General features: G+C 41.9%; 1 protein-coding gene across 2 annotated transcripts in view; it reads left to right on the top strand.

Moving 5' to 3' along the window:
• Positions 1 to 17368, top strand: part of AGBL4 (AGBL carboxypeptidase 4) — a 771449-nt gene that overhangs the window by 384544 nt on the left and 369537 nt on the right. For both annotated transcript variants that reach the window (XM_081143911.1, XM_081143910.1), the window contains exon 5: positions 13367 to 13583. In XM_081143911.1, the coding sequence (XP_081000037.1) occupies positions 13367 to 13583 (217 nt within the window). The remainder of the gene's footprint in view (positions 1 to 13366; positions 13584 to 17368) is intronic.

Genomic DNA, 17368 nt, shown 5'->3' with positions numbered 1-17368 from the left:
TAGTAGGTACTCTGTCCTGGAGGAGCGGGAGCCACAGGGAAACATTACTGGCACTTGCTATTCCCTGGGCCTGCAACACTCTTTCCCCAGAAATTCCATGGGTTCACCCCTTCACTTCATTTAGGTGTTACCTCATCAGAAAGGCCTTCCTTGATAACCTTGTAAAACAGACTTATCACCCCTCCTTTACTTTCTATTCCCTTAGGCTGTCTTTCCTTCTTCATAGCATTTATCACTGCCTGACATATGTATGTATTTGTCTATTTGTTCTCTTCCATAAAAAAGGGAGCTTTGTTGTATATAGTAATTTATCCTCAGCATCAAGAACCATACTTGATAAATAATTGTTTGATGAATGAACAAACAAGTATAATTGGAAGAGCAGGTCTCAGCTCTCTCTCTAACCATCAGCGTGGTTTTGGCCCAGTCATTTCCTTCTCTAGGCTTCAGTTGTAAAATGAAAAGGTTGGACCAGATCAAGCGCAACTCTTCTTTACCCTGTTTCTTGCTATCTGAATTCTATTTATCTGTTTGTTTAGTTTGTACGCATTGTGCTTCTCTGCTTGCTTGCTTTTGAAGAAAGCACTTTTGAAAAAACTAAAAAGTGTTTGAAAGACACTGGACTAGATGACCCCGAAGTCCCATCTCTCTATAAAATGTATAGTTGTATTCAGTGTAAAGAGTTTATAGAGGTCCCAGATAGATCATGAAGAAAATCTCTCAAAGATGTTCTTATTGGAAGAAAATAAAAAGTTTTCCACCTCCTATACTCCTGGTTCCCAAATTTCAGGAAGCTGGTAGATGACTTGCAAAGTTAATCTACTCTTCAACTACCAACAGCTCTTTATTGAGTCCATCTTATTGTCTTAATTAACATAATAACCCTGAAAAGTGGGAGGTTGTGAAATACATGAATTCAGAGTTTCTAAGATTAATAGTTCCATGGAAGTATGAAAGCTCTTTCATGTAATTTTAATCTGTGAAGATTAGTGGTGTAGTAAGGGATCTGTGCCGTTCACAGGCAGATCATGGTCCTGAGAAGTTGACTTAGATACTGTCTTCCATGTGATGGAGACCAAAATGTCAGAGCTGACTCCTGTGAATCAACATGTTAACTGGTTACTTTGTGAGGGGATAACCTGGTGAATATATCCAATGGCCTCTTAGGAGCCAATGGCCTTTGACTATAGGGGGTCACTTGAGAATATACTTAAAATCCATTAGTAGCTTTTCACTTCTGTTAGGGTCAGTCTTTACTGCACAATGTACCCCCTACCTTCCTTTCTGACTTCTTCTTTTGCTGTTCCCTGACTTATTCACTCTCTTATTCACTCAATAAAAATTATTTATTTAGTTATGACTGTGTACCAGATTTGGGTCAGCCACTAGGGCATTGTGATGCGCAAAGAGAGACATGGACTCACTCTGATGGAAAGAGGAAGAGTGATAAAGTATGATGCATGTTGACATGGGGTAGTACAGGGATCATAGAGAAGAAGGAGGGGACATAACTAGGACAAGTGGAAGGAGGACTTCCTGGAGGAAGTGAGTCCAAAGATAGGTAACTCTAGACATAACAGGCTGGACATAGTAAACACTTGTTAGTAGGCTCCTGTGATCTGACAGCTGAGATCACCTGTAGACTTAGTCCTGGCCATGTAGGGAGCTCAGTCCTATCCTGCAGATGGTGGGTAAGAGGCACTGGCAAGAAGATGAAATTTTCAGTATTTTTTCTCAGAATCACAACTAAGTCCTAACCTGACTCAGCCTTCTATCCAGGACGATGGGTCCTTGCTTTACCTTTATCTCTGGCTCCAGTCTCAGCCTCCTGCTTGTTCTCACCCTGATAACCGGGTGCTTGTTGCTAACTTCATCTCGCTGGGGTCCCGCAGCGGCCATACTGCTGCAGTAATCCTCTGGCACCAGAGGGAAGACTGCGCTTCTCTGCATCAGACCTGCCCAGGACTGTGCCGTATCTCAGTCTGTGTTTTTCAGTAAGTGCTTTGCCTCCCCAGATCGGTCCCCACACCCCACAGCCGCCATTCCCTGTGCACCCGCAGGTCGCCAGGTCACTGTCACTGTTCATGTGGAGCAGGGGCCTGGCCCGGCTTCCTCCTCCACTGTCTGCAGATGGACCCCTAGGGGCTGTTTCTCAAGATTCCATTCCGCTCCCACGCGTTCCTGCCAGTCTCATTGCCGAGTCCCTTATCGTAGGAGGAAAGAATAATTTCCTCGTGGCTGGCTTGGCACCCGGCAGGTGCGTCACCTCTGCTAAGCAGCCCCGCTGTCCTGCTCCCTGATTCTGATCGCGTCTGCATCCTGGAGAGCTGAGCTGCTTGCTGCCCACGCCCTCTGACCCTCCCTGCCTTTCTCCTTGGCAGTCAACTTCCTTAGCTGCTGACTCAGTCTTGGCTCCAACGTCATTGTCTTTTGTCCCCTATCGTTCTGAGCTTGGAAGCCTAGTTTTTGGACCAGATCATTTTTCACTTTTCTCTTTAGCTAAGCTCCCTGTACCGGGCAACCTGGAATTTAGGCCATTTCCTGGCTTCCTTGGACTCCATGCCATTTGAGCCTGCTCTCATGACCTGTCCCTATCAGTCTTTTCCACTGGGGTCTCCGTTTATTTGACGTAATGAACAGGCACCTCCTGTGCTAGGATTTGGTGGTGATGGCAGGGTGAGGAGGAGATGACAAACCAGACGATGCTCTAGATGGTCCTGTTTCCCTACATTTTTTGGTCTACTGCTAAGTGCTCCACCTCAACCATGGCCATGCCTGGCTTGTAGCACATCACTCAGTGAGTGCAGGGGACAGTCTGTGCCACTCTACTGGGAGGCCACTCTGATGAGAGCCCTCCTGCTTAGTGAACCAGGCTCGGCTCTTCAGTTACAGTCGGGAAGACCTCACAGTGCTGCCTCACATGGTAGGGCTGTGTCAGTGGCTCTTTTGCCTTAAAAAGTCTGATCTGACGGTGGTGAAAGGAGAAGCAGGAAGAATCCAGAAACAAACCATTTTTATGAAGAACATATTTTTCTAATATGGTTTTATTGTTTTTAGTTTTTTATTACATTGCCTTCGGTCTTCTTCAGAATTGCATTTTATGGTTAAGTTTGAAATTGTTAACACATTTAACTGATTCTTCTTTTTAGACCGTAATATTCTTTAGTAGAAGCCACTATCTCTATAGGTACTGAGGTACCTGATAAACTTAGAGTAAATTCTCCTAAGTAAGGACAGTCTCAGAAGGTTTTTTGGGGTTTTTTTTGGGTTTGTTTTTAAATATGGCTTTATTGATTTCAGAGAGAGGAAGGGAGAGGGAGAGAGAGATAGAAACATCAATGATGGGAGAATCATTGATCGGCTGCCTCCTGCAAGCCCCCTTCTGGGGATCAAGCCCATAACCCCAGGCATGTGCCTTGACCAGGAGTCAAACAGAGATCTCCTTGATCATAGGTCGATGCTCAACCTCTGAGCCATGCCAGCTGGGCAGAAGCTTTTTAGAATTCAAATATATAAACATTTTAGTCCAAATGTCTTTATAGTTACTAACTTTTTTACTCCCTTCAGAGAAATTTGCTTGAATATATATATATATTTTTTGTAATATAACTTTTGTCAAATAAGGCATTTTTTTTTGGTCTTTTAAATTTTCATCAAATGCAGATGCTGCAAAATCATAGGCCTTCTAAATTTTGTTCCACTCTGCTATAGTATATAAATATCCAATTAAAAATAGTAGCTTCATCAAAAAATTCTCCTCCTAACCTGTAGTATCCAAGGCATAGTCGTTGAATTTCAAAATTAAGTCTTGTACTTCAATTGTACTTTCATTATTTAATTTGTGCAGTTCCTCCCTTGCTTTTGTAGAGATAAATGTCATGTCTTCTTGTTTGTAAGCTTTGTTTTCAATAATTGCAATTTGATATGTGCTTTAAAAGCTTCAATACATGAGTGCTTCACTTGTTGAATATTTGATTAAAGATTTCCAATTGATTTAGAACAAAATGCAACCAAAATTTTGTTCTGATTTAGAAGTCTCATTAACAAAATGTAGGGTTCTCATTGACAGCACGAAAAAAGCAAAATCAATGTTGATTAACAAAGTAGCTTATTAAAGGCTCAAAAATCTCTAAAATCCCGTTGATGGCAGACAGTAAAGAAAGTAAACATGGTCTGCCTTCCTGAAACTTAAAAAAAATTTTTTTGCATATGGTTTAACATTAACACCATAAAAAAAATTTGTATAGTTCTACTACTTTGTGTAAATTTTGAGAACTATGGTTTTTAACATTAATATTGAAACTTTTAAAACTGAATTATCAGCATTATTACCACTAAGGGAGTATTTTACCTTTAATAGAATGAAATTCCAAGAGCTTAACCACGAGTCCACGAATTGGATGAATGTAATTGAATTACATTGGAATTAAGTTATTTTCTTTTTGAAACATCTGATGAACCTGATATAAAACTGTTGCTTTTAGTTCTGCTAATAGAAAAAAGACATTAACTTTATATACAAGGAAACTTGGAATTAAAAATGACTGAAATTATATTAGCAGTTAGTCATGTTCTAAATAACAGGTGACACCACACATCACTCTAAAGTGGGGCTTTTCACTTAGAGTAAGTATGTGACTTCTTCTAAAATATTTCAATCATTTTCCTTCTGTGCTCCTGCTTTTACATGTGTAAATTATAGCCTTTGGGCATAAGTTTTCTTCAAATAACTTAAATCAAGTAGGTGCTGTTGTTTATTTAGCAGAGTTGTGTCTTCTGGTTTTTATGTGGTCATGTTATCAGTACACCCCCTTCAGTGGACCATAAATACTGAGAAACTTTTTATAAAAGTTAGATATTCATCACTGAATTTTAGGAGAAATAGAAAATTAGTTCTTAAGTGTCCTAAAACATGCACTTTTAAAATTTGAGCTAATTGCTTGTTTATTGCAATTTTTTTTTCATAAAATGTAACCAGAAATGAAATAAATAATTTTAGATTTACACCATATGATAAATATGCCAAGAGCACTCAGACTATTCTCTGTAAGCAGAACTGCTCAGTCTCTTGTTTCTTCCTCAAACATATTTCCCATTCACCTAACCTATAATTTTCCACTCTTCCTATTGATCCACCAACTAGCGACCTGGAAGCCCCATACCTCTGGCAAGTTGCTGCCTGGGCTACTGCAAGGTTGGCTGGCACAGCAAGCTGCCAGCAAGGCAGAATAATTCTCTGCCACTTTTTGGGACCCGGAGGAGTTAACTGGCTTTTTGAATCTGGATGGACATGCTTAGTTTTATCAGAGAGCACACCATCTTGAAAGGGAGGTATTGGTCATCTTGGGTCTGGGAATGGTCATCCGTTGTCCCTTTTTCTCTCTCCCACCCTACCTGCTCTGCCCAGTTCATATCCTAAGTACACTTGGTGCAAACTTGGAATTCATTTTTCTGAATCAAGAGATGGTGTGATGCCAACTATCCATTACACAGAGCATGGTGATAATCACAGTTACTTACTGAGGATCTATTTTGTGTCAGGTATTAATCTCATCTCTAATTTTCAAAACAAATCCATGAGCTAGATATTATTTTCACTTTATAGATGTAGAAACCCAGGCCAAGGCTACATGACTGATAAGTAATGTAAGTGGACTACCTCCCAAGCCCACATTCTTTCTACTTTACAATAACAACATTTCTAAAAGACATCCAAAGCTGGAATTGAACACAGATCTGTCTAGTCAATCAAAACCCAGCTCTGTCTGACTTATTTATTCACTCGGTCAAAATATTTGCTGATTGCCTTCTGTACACTAGGCTCTATGCAAGGGGACTACAAGGAGATTCCAGCCTAGTGACTTCATAGCTGGAACCTTTATTATTCCACCCGTGATGCAGCAACGAAGTAACTGGGATACAAACTTCAGTGCAAACCTGAGCCATTGCCGCTAAAAGCCTGCCACCCATCCCAGAGCTCCAGCATTCGGACACTGCCTCATTGAGCATCCTATATCCCAGCAAGTGATAGTTTTGAAAACACAGCTCTTCTCACCTAAGAGTCACGACAACCATGAGAGGGATACATTTTAATAACCACATTTTATACAGAGGCACCAAAAGGGAAGGAGTCCTGTCCAAGGACTACAGCTTGGACTATAAGCCAACTCCAGTTCTTGTTCCGTGTTTTCTTCTTAGAATCCAGATCGGAGAAGACAGAAACGTGACTTAGAGTCTCTCCTGGCGCCGGGAGCCTGTCCCGGAGTTTCTGGCCGCATTAGCATCCTGCAGCAGCCACACGTAGGTAGGAATATTGTTGCTGCTCATGACCAGGGGGAATAATCAGTCTGAGCTATTCCCCGGCTCTAAACCAGCCAATGTAATTGGGTTTAATTTTAATTTTTTTAATGGCTGGAAATTAATAGAAGCAGCTGCTGCCACAGTGTGTAGGTGTCCTTCTCCAGAAGGCAGAGACAAAAAAAAAAAAAAAAAAAATCCTACACATAAAATAAACTCTGAAAAATAAACAATAGAGTGTGTAGGACGAAAAAGGTTAATTCAGAAATCAAACAGTGTGTTTTTGTTATCAGAAACCCCCTGGCACTGCGTGGCACTGTCTCTCCCCTCCCACCTCCCGCCTTCCCCCAGGAGTGCCCCCAGCCCTGCTAAGGTGGTGACCTGGTTGGGCGCTGGGTGTACAGTGTGTAGCCCATATTGGAGCCCTCCCTCGCTCTCTCTCCCCCCCTCCCCGTGACTCATCAGAGATTAGCTGTGACAAAGTGAGGAGAAAGATAAGAATAGATATGCGGTGACAGGAGTCCTATTATAATTATTCAGGGGAAGATAGGATTGGAAATTAGCAGATCCTGTTGGCCCAGGGAGGGTGGATTTATAGTGTGGGCATCCCCGCCTGGGGCCTGGCTGTGCCGGATGCCAGACTAGAAAGGAGGAGGCCAGCTGCTCCAGCCAGTCACAGACTAAAGGCCATGTGTTGGCATGGACAGCGAACCTGAGACCCAGCTGCCCTCTTGAAGGGGAGAGGAATTGAAATCTTACCTCAATTTCAAATATACCTGTGAAACCCGGTGCCAGTTTGCTTCCCACCCCTGGGGAGATGAGGTGGGGAACCAAGAGACTGTTTCTGGAATTGTTCAATGAATTTCAGGTAGCATAGCCTTGGTGTGGTGGGCGGAATATGTGTTTATTGGTCAGACCGTAGTGCACATCAAACAAGTAGCACATTATTGGCATACAGGAGGTGCTTAATACCTGTTACTCCCTGTGGAGGTTTCTGAATGACTTTGTTTTGCATACTTCCTTTAGGATTTACAACCTGAAAAGATTGATTCTTTGTTATTTCCCTTACTGCCAATTTAAAGAAAAAAGTTTGCATCTACTGTCAAAGACCTTGGGGTTGGAATTTGTCTACCCATATCCATGTTTTCTGCTTGATTGGAGGGAAAATCAGGGCTCCTGCCTTTTCAGGCTCCTGAGGAGGCCTAGGGAATGTTGTTTTAGAGCCTCATGTGCTCTTTTGGGTTCTGGACTTCTCCTCCCCTCTGCTCAGGTAACCTCCAAAAGGATGCACTGAGAATCTGGCTGACACTTTAGAGAGAAGGCAGAGAGGATGGTAAGTGGGAAGGAATCGTTCATTCATTAAGTCATGAATTCACTCATTCATTCAACAAGCATGCTTTGAGCTCCTCTTTAGGGCCAAGTACTGTGCTAAGTGCTGTTGATTTTGAGATGAATCAGAAATACAGCAGTGTCTACAGTTAGTACTTAGAGCAATTAGTTCATCCCGGAGTTGCTGACAAAGACTTCAAAGAGGAAATGTCACATGAGCTGGGCCTCACTTCTCTACATCAGAATTCACTGTGTGGAAAAGTATGAGAAAGGCAATTAAAGATAGATCAACATTTTAAAAGGCCAGGAGGTTTTTGAGAAGATAATGTATTCAGGGCAAGACTCACAGCTTCACATGGAGAGCACACAGTCTATATATATATTGGTTGGTGTGGCTGAAATTATTTACTCTACTTTGTTAATTCTTAAATTTAACTCACAAATATATTAATTTATCCAGTCAATCCATAATCATGTTTGAGCACTTCCTTTGTGCAAGACTCTCTATAGATCCTGCAGAACCAAAGATGGCAATATATGGACCCCACTCTCAAGGAGGGCTCAGTCTAATGGTTGAGAAAGGCATGTAGTCAAATCGATATAATGAAATAGAAACTATAAAAGTATGTATACTAGGATTGAGAATGTGTTGAGTCTGTACATGCATGTGTGTATGTGTGTGCGTGTATGTGTGTGCTCACTCACATGTGTACGCACAACAGAATCTGAGGATGTGAGTTACAGGTCCTCTTCAGTCACCAGTATGGACGCAGGATGATGGCTCGTTCCAAGAGGTGGGTCAGCCTTTAGTCACTGAGTTCTGAGGGCACATAGGTCTTGGACTCTGCTTGCATCTCTGGCAGCATCAGGTGTTACAGACTCTTTTTCTTTCCAGAGTCTTCTGGGAAGTCATGCATTCTTGACCATATCCTACCTTCATTTCTATCATATCACTGGGATAATAGGAATAACTTCAGAGGATTGTTGTGAGAATTAAAGGAGTTAATACGTTATAAAGGGCTTAGAATGGCCTAGGACATGGTCAGGATATACATGTATTAGGAATTAGTATTATTATCATCATTATTGTTTCCATTGGCATCTCAGACTATCTGTGTTAAATGGAATCAGAAGGCTGCCCTGTCCAACCTACCTCAAGTACAGGAACTTTCTTTATGGGATCCCTTAAAGCTTCCCACGCTTGTCTTCCCCAGTAATGTGGTCCTTTCTGGTTTCCCGTCAGCTCAATGTTAAAGAGCCTTTACTTCACACTGAGCTAAGATTTGCCTCCCTGTGATTCCTACCATTTATCTTCAGAGATGGGTCTTCTTTTCCTTTACTCATTGCTTTTAAAATAAGCAAGTATTATTTGACACTTCTCTGTACCATTTCTAGTGAGAGAAGAAAAAGTGATGCTGTTCCTGTCTTCAAGAATCCTACCTTTCCTTTGAAGAAATTTCCATTTACTTTTGTTGCCCATTGTTAAGAGACAACCCAGGTGATAAAACATTTTAAAATATCATATTTCAAAGTAGAGAAAAACTAATGAAGAATGAAGTCAGAGAAGGCTTCAGAGGAGGTATGTTAAAGGACAGGCATTTATTTATACATTTTCCTGTTTATTAATTCATTAGTTTATTTAAAAAAATATTTAAACCTTTATTGACAATCTACAATTGTCAATGCTCACAGCTGAGAGTCAGAGTTTTTACCAAGTAGTTAAGATGGCAGGGCAGGCAGTCCAAGGGGAGGAAATATCAAATACAAAGACAGAGGTCTTGGAGGTGGTTAGGGACTTGTAAGTTGCTCATATAAATAAAATGTAGGGCACAGGAGGGAGAAATGGCTGATGATGCTGGAATTGCAGGGTGATCTTGAGGAGTGTTGTGAGCCAAACTAAAATGTGAGGAAAACTGTTGTTTGGAGAGTTTTTAGGGAGAATACTGGTAAATCTGTGCACTCAGATTTTTCTGGAAGCAGGAGGTAAGGCTCTGACTTGGGTGGCAAGGGGAGAAAGGTAGGTGGCAAGATGCTATAGGGACGAGTTGCACTAGCCTGATGCTGTGCTGCTTACTAACCTTGCAACCCCAGGGAACTTTTTACCTCTCTGAGCTTCGATTTTCTCGTCTGTGTAAAAGGGATGTTATTAGCCCCTAGCTCATAGGGTTATTGCAATGATTAAATGATAATGCATATAAAACATTTAACACGATGCCTGAGACATGGTGAAAACATAATAAGCAAAATAAGAGAAAGACCAGAAGTGCATTCTAAATGAGAGACATTTTACCCACACACTCCCAGCCCCCTTTTTCTTTATTCTTTGTGTTACTTGAAAGTCCTCATGAATTTGTCCTGCTGAGCCCTTCTCCAATAGATTTTTGTTTGTATCCGTAGCAGAGTCTGGAAAATCTAAGCCCTAAGCAACCTCGCAGCTTCCTTGAATGATTACTCCAGGGCCCGTTACCTTCACTGTCTGTAAATCGGGTTAGGCATCCGACCCACTCAGGAGAGGAGCTGGGACAGCTGCAGGCATTAGATGAATTCTCCTGCTAGCACATAATCAAATTTGGTGGAGACGGCAAGCTCTAAGAGTCAAGCTGCTAAACTTTGCTAGAGTGGGAGAAAACTGGGGTGATTGGATTTAAAGCATGGGCCCTGATTGGATATACTAGTAAATGAAGAGTTGAAAAGATCAGCATCATAACCTGAGGGACCTAATGACTGTAGGAATCACTTGCGCATGAAGACATGCTCACCTGGTGCTCCAGGAAGCTCAGACTCACACGTCCGAGCCAGGGCCTGAAGTGATTGTCACAGACTATTGGCTGGAGACAGACCTCAAGGCCGCTTTCACTGGCATTCTCCCTGAGTGTAAATCTGGAACCCTGAGACCAGCTTATCCCACCAGCCTCACATTCCTGCACTTTCAGTTGCATCACGAATGTAGACCTTCATCTGTTCTCCCTAAACCCTCGTCTCTGCACTGGTCTGTTCTCTCTCTCCTTGATTTTCCACTGCTTCCTTCTCTATCCAAAACTTTCCTCTTTTTCCTTCGAAGCAACTCTATGCTTAATAATCTCACTTGGATCCTCAGTGTTTTAATCCACTGCTTCCTTTACCTCTTGTCTTAACAAAACTGTGCTTAGTACATGATACTTGACAAAATTTGCTGAATTAAACGGTGAACTAAGGCCGGGCTATCCTGTAGGTCACTACCCCCTTTGTTGCCCTCTCAGGAGCTCCCTGTTCTCTTAGACTCCATGTACAGAGGAATCCAGAGGGGGCAACTTTCTTCTTCATTCCCTGCGCACCTTCCAGGCCATTGTTTCTCTGTCTTATCACTTATCTTACCCAAAATTTCCTTATAGGAAGGTTTGGAGTAGCAACCTGGTTAGAAAGGAAGAACGCCTAGGTAGCTTATCTTAAAGCTGTTTTTGTGTTACAAGAAGACTGCTGGCCTTGCAGCTTATTCCTGGCGCTGGGAATAGGAAACTAAGGAATCTGTTGATGGGCCTAACACCCTAGACAGCCTTCGGTGCTACCACTGACCTTCATGTGCAGAGCCCTGTATGTACCTTTGTTGCTTCTGCTGTTCTCTCTATATCCTGTCCAGGTTCTTACCCACCGTAGACTCTGACCCATCGCTTCATCCACTTTTCTCTAATAGGCAACAATATGTCTTGTTTCTACTACCCCGCTCTCCTTCTGACCACTTTCATCTATCCCTTGGCCTAATACAGTCATGGTACTTTACTTCTTTCACTCACTCAGAAGGTACCCTGTGACCTCAGGATGATGTTTACGTGTTCTAATGTGGTTTATATTGTACCTTTCTAATCTGTCTTCTGCCTTCCTCTTCAGACACATTTCTCATGACTTCCCTTCCTTACTCTTTGTGCTTTAGCCATGATGAATTTCTTGCTGTCCTAAGACTATATTTGTCCCCTCTTACCTCCTGGCCTTTGACACACTGGTGTCTGGAATTCCAGGAGCCCATAATTTATCAAGAGGAACCATCGGGAAGTGTTACAGGTACTGAACTTGGAATCAGATGGAGACAGATTTGAATCCCAGCTCTATCATTTACTTGCTTGAGACCTTAGGGAGCTCTTTAACTTTTATGAACCTCCATGACCACATCTGCAAAGTGTAATGATAATACCCACCTTGACCAAATAGCTATCAGGATTAAATCAGGTCCAGAACGAACCCATACGGAGTATGTCCTGTCCATTCCTTTCTTTTTCTTTTCCCCCAGTCCTTCCTTTCCTTTATTTTTTTCCCCTTCCTTTTGTCTTTTTCCCCTCTCCGTATTCCACTTAATGTTTGGGTGGGAATTATAACATCCAGGGCCACAGAAAAGCAACACAAGCCACTGTGTGTATAGCATCAGTGTCATGAAAACACTGCTCTTCCACAGGAAGCCCCCAGCCTCACCTCCCACCTGGCCATAGACACCAAGGTAGAAACAAGATTCTGCAATAACTAGGGCACGTTATAATGCTCTTGGAGCTCTTCACAGTTTCCTGCAGGCCGCGCTACCTGGGGCCAGCACCATTCTGGTTTTCCTTGGCCTCATGTTGATGCTCCCTCCTCACACTTTCCTCCATATGCCCCTCGGCTTCTCAGCTGAGCGCCAAGCCATCCCAGGTGAACCTTACATCCTCTATCCACAGTGCTGGAAAGCCCCAGAAACATGTTTGCCCTTAAGGAGCTTCCGAGCTGATCCTAACGGATAGCATTTAGAAAGCAGGCAATGAAAAGCAAGTTATTACAGAATGGGGAGCTAAACTGGCCTGAAATTTCAATGGGCAATCATGGAAAAGGCGCAGTTTGCGGTGGGTTTTATACGAGTACCAGGATTTGAAGAGACAGAAATGAGACGCCTTCTCTGTAATGTGAATGGTTTGTGTATCATGCAGCGTGGCAGGGTGCAGTGACCCCGTGAGGTGGGTGAATGGAAAGAAGTTATAGGAATTATGACTGGAGCATTTCGCTTTTCTCAGGTGTGGTTAGTGTTCCTTATTGGAGAATGAACATGACTGCTTAGCAAAATTGCCTGTGCAGCATATTTAAAAGCAGAGTTTCCCAAAGTGCTTCTGTGGAACATTAGTCTCATGAAATGTTCTGTAGAAAAATAATAGTAATAATCTAAAGAAGTGTTGAATACTCTTCCCTAGAATATCCACAGTGCACATTCTTTGCAAAGGTCTGAATTAGTCTTGTCGTACAAAGACGTGACTTTCCTAGGAAAAGTAGGCATCCCCTATTTATGTCACTGTAATGTCATACTCTTTATTTCACCTTAAAGCATTTTTAGAGTCCATAACTATACTGTATACTTATTTTTAATATTTTATTGACTGCTTCCTGCTACAGCATATGCTCCATGAGGCCAACGCTTTGGTTATCTTATTTAGCATTACACATCGAGAATCGAGTGTGAGGCCTGGGCATATAATAGGTACTCAAAATAAGAATAAACCATGAATAAAACTTGTTAAGCTTTGTTTAACGTTGCGTTGTCCAAGCAGCTGATAAAGGTAGGGCTTGAGTTTGAACAGTGCTGCCAGATTCCCGTCTCTTTTTGGCCCTAGGTGGTGTGTGCGGTTGTCCCTGGCCACCACCTTGGGTTCTTGACGTTACAGCTTTTCTTGGGCATTTATTCCTGCTTATTACCTTTTGAAGCTTGAACAATTATCTTATATGCCCACATTGCTTTCTTTGTATCTTTCAGGCAAAGGCTGCCACCTAAAAACGTTTACTACTACCGCTGCCCGGACCATAGGAAGAATTATGTGATGTCCTTTGCTTTTTGTTTTGACCGAGAAGAAGATATTTACCAATTTGCTTACTGCTATCCTTATACATACACCCGTTTTCAGCATTACCTTGACAGCCTGCAGAAGAGAAACATGGATTATTTCTTTCGGGAGCAGCTGGGTCAGAGCGTGGTAAGGCCTTTCGGAAACAGGAGACCACTGGGGAGAGCTGGCAGTGGGTTTTCTTAGAATGCAAATAAGGATACTGGTGCTCTGTAGACGATATGCTTTGGAACTTTTAAAAAAACTATTGTTTTTAATGTGTGATTCTTTGCTACAATATGGCCACCAGGAAGTCACAGAATAATGTATAAGACAGATGTTTATCCTTCTGAATGAAGCCGATAAACCTCTCCAACAAAATACAGAAATTCTGCTAATTTCCAGAAACTCTGAGAGAAAAGAAAAAGGCTTCTACTGGGTGTCACAAAAGGCATGAAAGCATTTTATGAGTGTGAGCCTTTGAGATGAGGAATGGATTTGTTTTTTAGTGAATTTAGCTTGCTCACAGCACAGGTTAGCAAGTGGTATGCAGTTTGGATGTGCTGGCCGCAGTGTATTTGGACTCTGCCATCCATCGGTTCCCCACCCCTCTTCCTTCCCCTGGTTTAGTTTTCTGGGTCTGGATATTTCAGTCTTACACTCTGTATCAGTTTTCTGTTGCTGATGTAACTAATTGCCATAAACTTGGTGGCTTAAAATAACACAAATTTATTATAGTAAATTGCAGTTCAGGAGAAGTCTGAACTTGGTCTCACTGGCCTAAAATCAGGATACCAGCAGGTCTGCATTCCTTCTGCAGGCTTTTGGGGAGAATTCATTTCCCTGCCTTTTCTAGCTTCTGGAGGCTGCTTGCATTCCTTGGCTTGTGGTTCCTTTCCATCTTCAAAGCCAGCAGTGGCTACTTGAGTCTTTCTCAAGCTACATCACTGTGACAGCGAATCTCCTGCCTCCATCTTTCCTTGTAAGGACCCATATGATTTTGTTGGACTCACCCAGATAATCCAGGATAATATTTCCATCTCAAGATCTTTAACTTAATCATGTCTGTGAAGTCTCTTTTGTCATGTAAGGTAACACATTGACAGGTTCTAGGGATTAAGACTTGGATATTTTGGGAGGGGGCTACATTGTTCTGTCTACCAGACCTTTCTCCCCTTCCTTTCCTCTTTCCTTCCCTGCACAACCCAGGGTCAGAAATTGTCCTTCACATTGGCTGCATAGGTTTTGTTCTCTGTAGTCAGCCATTCTTTGATTACTACTAAAGAATAAGCAGATGATAGTTTGGTTTTATGTTTCACGCTTCAGGAAGTGTGGATTATACCTCTGAATTGAGCACTTTATTGATCCTAAGTGAAGATACTGGTGGAATTGGCAGAAAATACTGTACTTGATTTTCTGATATGTGTTGGTGGAAAAATAAACTCTGCCTAGTGACTATAGGTTCCACCTAGAAATGGATCCCAGTTCTAAATAAAAGTTTTCAAGACTAGACTCCTTGAAAGACATAGTCTGGTCCAGGGTACCCCCCAAAATAGAGAAATAAAGAGGACTTGTGCATGGCTTAGGTACATGAGAGCCAAATCTTATCTCAAAAGCTCGTGGTCATGATGCTATTCGTATAGTATGAGATTCTCTATGCACTAAGTTTTGCTAAATATCTTTCCTCTACTCTAAGCCCCTTCCGGTGGGTACCATGTGTATCTAGTGCCTACGTATTTTGAACTGAAAATTGGGACACATGTTGTATCAGCCAGAATGCTAGCAGGAAACAGATGGCAGCCTCATATTAGGATCATTTCAGGAGAGCTTAATAAATAGGCTGTTTACAAGGTGTGGGCAGTGTGTAGGGAAACCACAGGGTATAGTGCAGTTCCCTGGGGCTAGTAACAGCTCAAAGGGTGTGAAGGGAAGGAATGGTTACCAGAACCCAATAGTAAGGACTCATGTAGTCGGCCACCTTGAGTGGAACAATGACCTTCAATTGAGGAACAAAGTCAGCCTGAAATGACCCCACCGGGCGGGAGCTGAGAAAAATAAACACATAGAGCTCATTCTCTTACTTCCCTCTGATCTCTTTCTAGGGGTCCTTATTGACCAACCCAACCAGAAATGAGAGGGCAGGAGAGCCCATTGATGTAACCCATACAGATAAACCTCCCTGGGCAAAGAAAACAGTGGATATGGGCAGAGAGTGGGTGTAGAGAAGCAAATAGAATATATTAAGAACAAATGGTCTGTTCAACAATATATTACTGGAAGCAGTGAGATTATTTGAGATGGGATTGTCTGAGATGAATGTTTACCAGACATATGAATTGTGATACAAATTAAGAGAGTGAGAAGTTCATGTAATACCCATGACTTTTAAGTGCAGGGTCTATACATTTCATTCCTGTGTCCACCATAGCTCTCTCTTAGATTTATGCCAGGCAGAATGTTGTGCACATTGAGTGGCTATTGAGTGAATTATTGAATGAATAAATGAATGACTTAAGATACATGTCTAGAGGCAAAGTGAAGAGCTGAGAGCATCAAAGAGATGATAGGAGGGATAATAGAATAAATTAAGTTGCCAATAATTTTCAAATACAAATCTAAAATAACAGCAGCACAAATAAGATAGTTTATTTTTCTTCCATATAGAAATCTAGATGTATCAATCCAGAGCTGATATTATGGCTCTGCTCCTTGAAAGTCTTAGGGTGTCAGGTTCTTCCCACTTTCTGCTCTGCCTTCTCTGAGTCACTGCCCTCAATCTCATGATTCAATGTGGAATTGTATAATCACATCCATGTTCCAGGCAGCAGGATGAAGGGGGTAGGGGAAGAAAAGAGAAGATGCAGTTACGTTACACTTTTGCTTTTACCCACAGTTAACTAAAGGGAGGATGAGAAGTGAAGTTTTCATTCTGGGTGACCATGTTTCCAGATAAAACTTGGTAGTCCTACACATGTGAGACAGGATTGCTATTGAAGGACAGCCTTAGTCTCTGCTGCAGGAGACCTGAATTCTGCTTCCAGCTCTAACACCAAACTATCACATGACCTTGAATGTTACTTCCCTTATCTGGGCATGAGATTTTCATCTATAAAATGAGAAAGTTGGACTTGAATAATGATTTTCAAGTTATCTGTTGAGGAATTCCTCAGTTAGAAAAAAAACACACAAATTGAGATCCCTGACCTCCTCCAGACCCTGTGAGAGGCACGGTGGGGATGTACAATGAAGTATACAAGTCTTGGTGTACTTCCAGAAATGCATCTGACACCTGAGGAAATAAGACATCTTTAAACAGATATATTTTAAAAAGTATATAATTAAGGATATCAGAAGTTGTTTAAAGAGTAGTGATTGGACTAAAAAACCATGGAGAAGATGAGCTTTAAGATGAGTCTTGAAAGGTGGGTAGGATTACTGGATACAGTAGGAAGCAGCCGGAGTCATTGCATGGAGGTAGTTGGTTAGAAGTCTGATTTGACTGGAATAGGGAATCTTCCTACTAGAAGATTAGGATAGACGGGAAGGTTGGGGCCCAACTCTGGAAAGCCTTGATTGTCATATTAAGGAATTGTGCCTGTATCCTTCAATCAGATTCAACACAGAGGTGCCGGGCCAGGCACCTTATATATACTGTTTTTTCTTATTTCTCACAATAGTTTTATGGAGTAGGCAGGATTATTCCATTTGGGGGATTAAATAATCTAAGGCTAAAAAGTTAAGTTACCTGGCTAACGTCACAAGGCTACTTCATGTCAGGGCCAAGATTTAAACCCATGGCCTCTAACACCGCATCCTGGTGCTTAGATAGACCCACTGCTGCTTTCTGTGTTGGACCTACCGAGACCCACAATATATATTTGAGAAAAGGATTACTTTATTCAAAGCAGCATCTTAAGGTAATATGGTTAATGGAA

The sequence above is a fragment of the Miniopterus schreibersii genome, assembly GCF_964146895.1.
Source record: "Miniopterus schreibersii genome assembly, chromosome: 8".
In the NCBI taxonomy this organism is placed as follows: domain Eukaryota; kingdom Metazoa; phylum Chordata; class Mammalia; order Chiroptera; family Miniopteridae; genus Miniopterus; species Miniopterus schreibersii.
The sequence above is the reverse complement of the archived record's forward strand: the minus strand, read 5'-3'. Positions and strand labels throughout refer to the sequence as shown.